Below are 1,134 nucleotides of genomic sequence, written 5' to 3'. Positions count from 1 at the left end.
CGCGGAGCGTACCATCGCGTCGCGCGGGGGAGGGCGGAGGGGCGCGGACGGTTCCACCGCCTCAAGGAGGGGGACGGAGCGTTCCATCGCCTCGTGGCGGCGCGTTTGGAGGGGGGGGGAGGGGGATGGGGCACAGTCCTCGCCTGGCGTCCGGAGGCGAGCGGAGCGGAGCGGGCTGGGCGGGGGGCGCAGCACCGCCCTGCCGCTGTGCGCGGGGGCGCAGACCAGGATGCGGCAGTCCCAACCACCCCTCCCCCCGCTTCACCCGGGATGAAGGGGAGGGGGGAGGGGGGAAGGAAAGGTCCCGGCCCGCGCCCCCTCCGCCCGTCCCCAGCGCCCCGCCGGCGCCCGGCTCCCTACCATGGCGTCGGCGAGGCGCGGCTGGCGGCGGAGCGCGGTGCGGCGGCAGCTGCTCCCCACGGATGCTGGGCGCGGCGCGGGCTCCGGCAGCAGGAAGGGAAGTGGCGAGAGCGCGAGCCGGGCGGAAACGCTGCCGACGTCACGGCCGCCGTGCCCGGAGGAGGAAGCGGTTGCTATGGCAGGAACCCTGCGTAGCAACGCCCTGGCCGCAGCCCCCCTCCCCCTTCGCTACGACCGCGTGCCCGCTGCGCCAGGGAGGGGGTAGGGGGAAGGGGAGCCCGCGCGCCCGCCCAATCACGGCGGGGGCCACCGCGTGATTGACGGGGGCCACGCGCCAGCCAGCCAATGGCGCCGGCCCCCTCTGCGGCGGGGCGGGGCTACCTGCCCCAAGGTGTGTCGGGAGGGGGAGGCAGCGGCCGTTAGGACAGTTGAGGGGGGAGGTGCGGGTAGCGTGAGGCGGTCGGGAGAGGAAGGGGCTTGGGGGACTCAGGGTGCGTTGGGGGCAGCCAGGAGGGGTCCGGGGAAGCAGTTGGGGCCAGCCAGGAAGGGCTGCGGGCAGCCGAGCGTGGTCGTGGTGATGGGAAGGGTTAGGGCAGCCCGGAGGGGAGCGCGCCTGTGCGTGTACGGAGGCGGATCAGAAGAGAGCGTGAGGAGGAAGTGGGTTCCTCCCCCCTGCTTTTGTGCCCTTTTTTTTTTCTTTTTCCCCAATACCTACTTTGGTGCGATCTCAGTCAGCTGCTGCTGATTGGCTCCGGCCGGCCGCTTTTGTTGTGT

General features: G+C 73.0%; 1 protein-coding gene across 1 annotated transcript in view; it reads right to left on the bottom strand.

Annotated features, from left to right (window-relative positions):
* DSTN (destrin, actin depolymerizing factor) overlaps positions 1 to 493 on the bottom strand; it is an 11,089-nt gene extending 10,596 nt beyond the window's left edge. Inside the window, exon 1 of the mRNA XM_085315950.1 lies at positions 361 to 493. Within this exon, the coding sequence (XP_085172076.1) occupies positions 361 to 363 (3 nt within the window). The 5' untranslated portion in view covers positions 364 to 493. The remainder of the gene's footprint in view (positions 1 to 360) is intronic.
* Positions 494 to 1,134: the final 641 nt, after the last annotated feature.

Source organism: Rhea americana, unplaced genomic scaffold, assembly GCF_003343005.1.
Source record: "Rhea americana isolate MKP2758 unplaced genomic scaffold, rheAme1 scaffold_445, whole genome shotgun sequence".
In the NCBI taxonomy this organism is placed as follows: Eukaryota; Metazoa; Chordata; class Aves; order Rheiformes; family Rheidae; genus Rhea; species Rhea americana.
The sequence above is the reverse complement of the archived record's forward strand: the minus strand, read 5'-3'. Positions and strand labels throughout refer to the sequence as shown.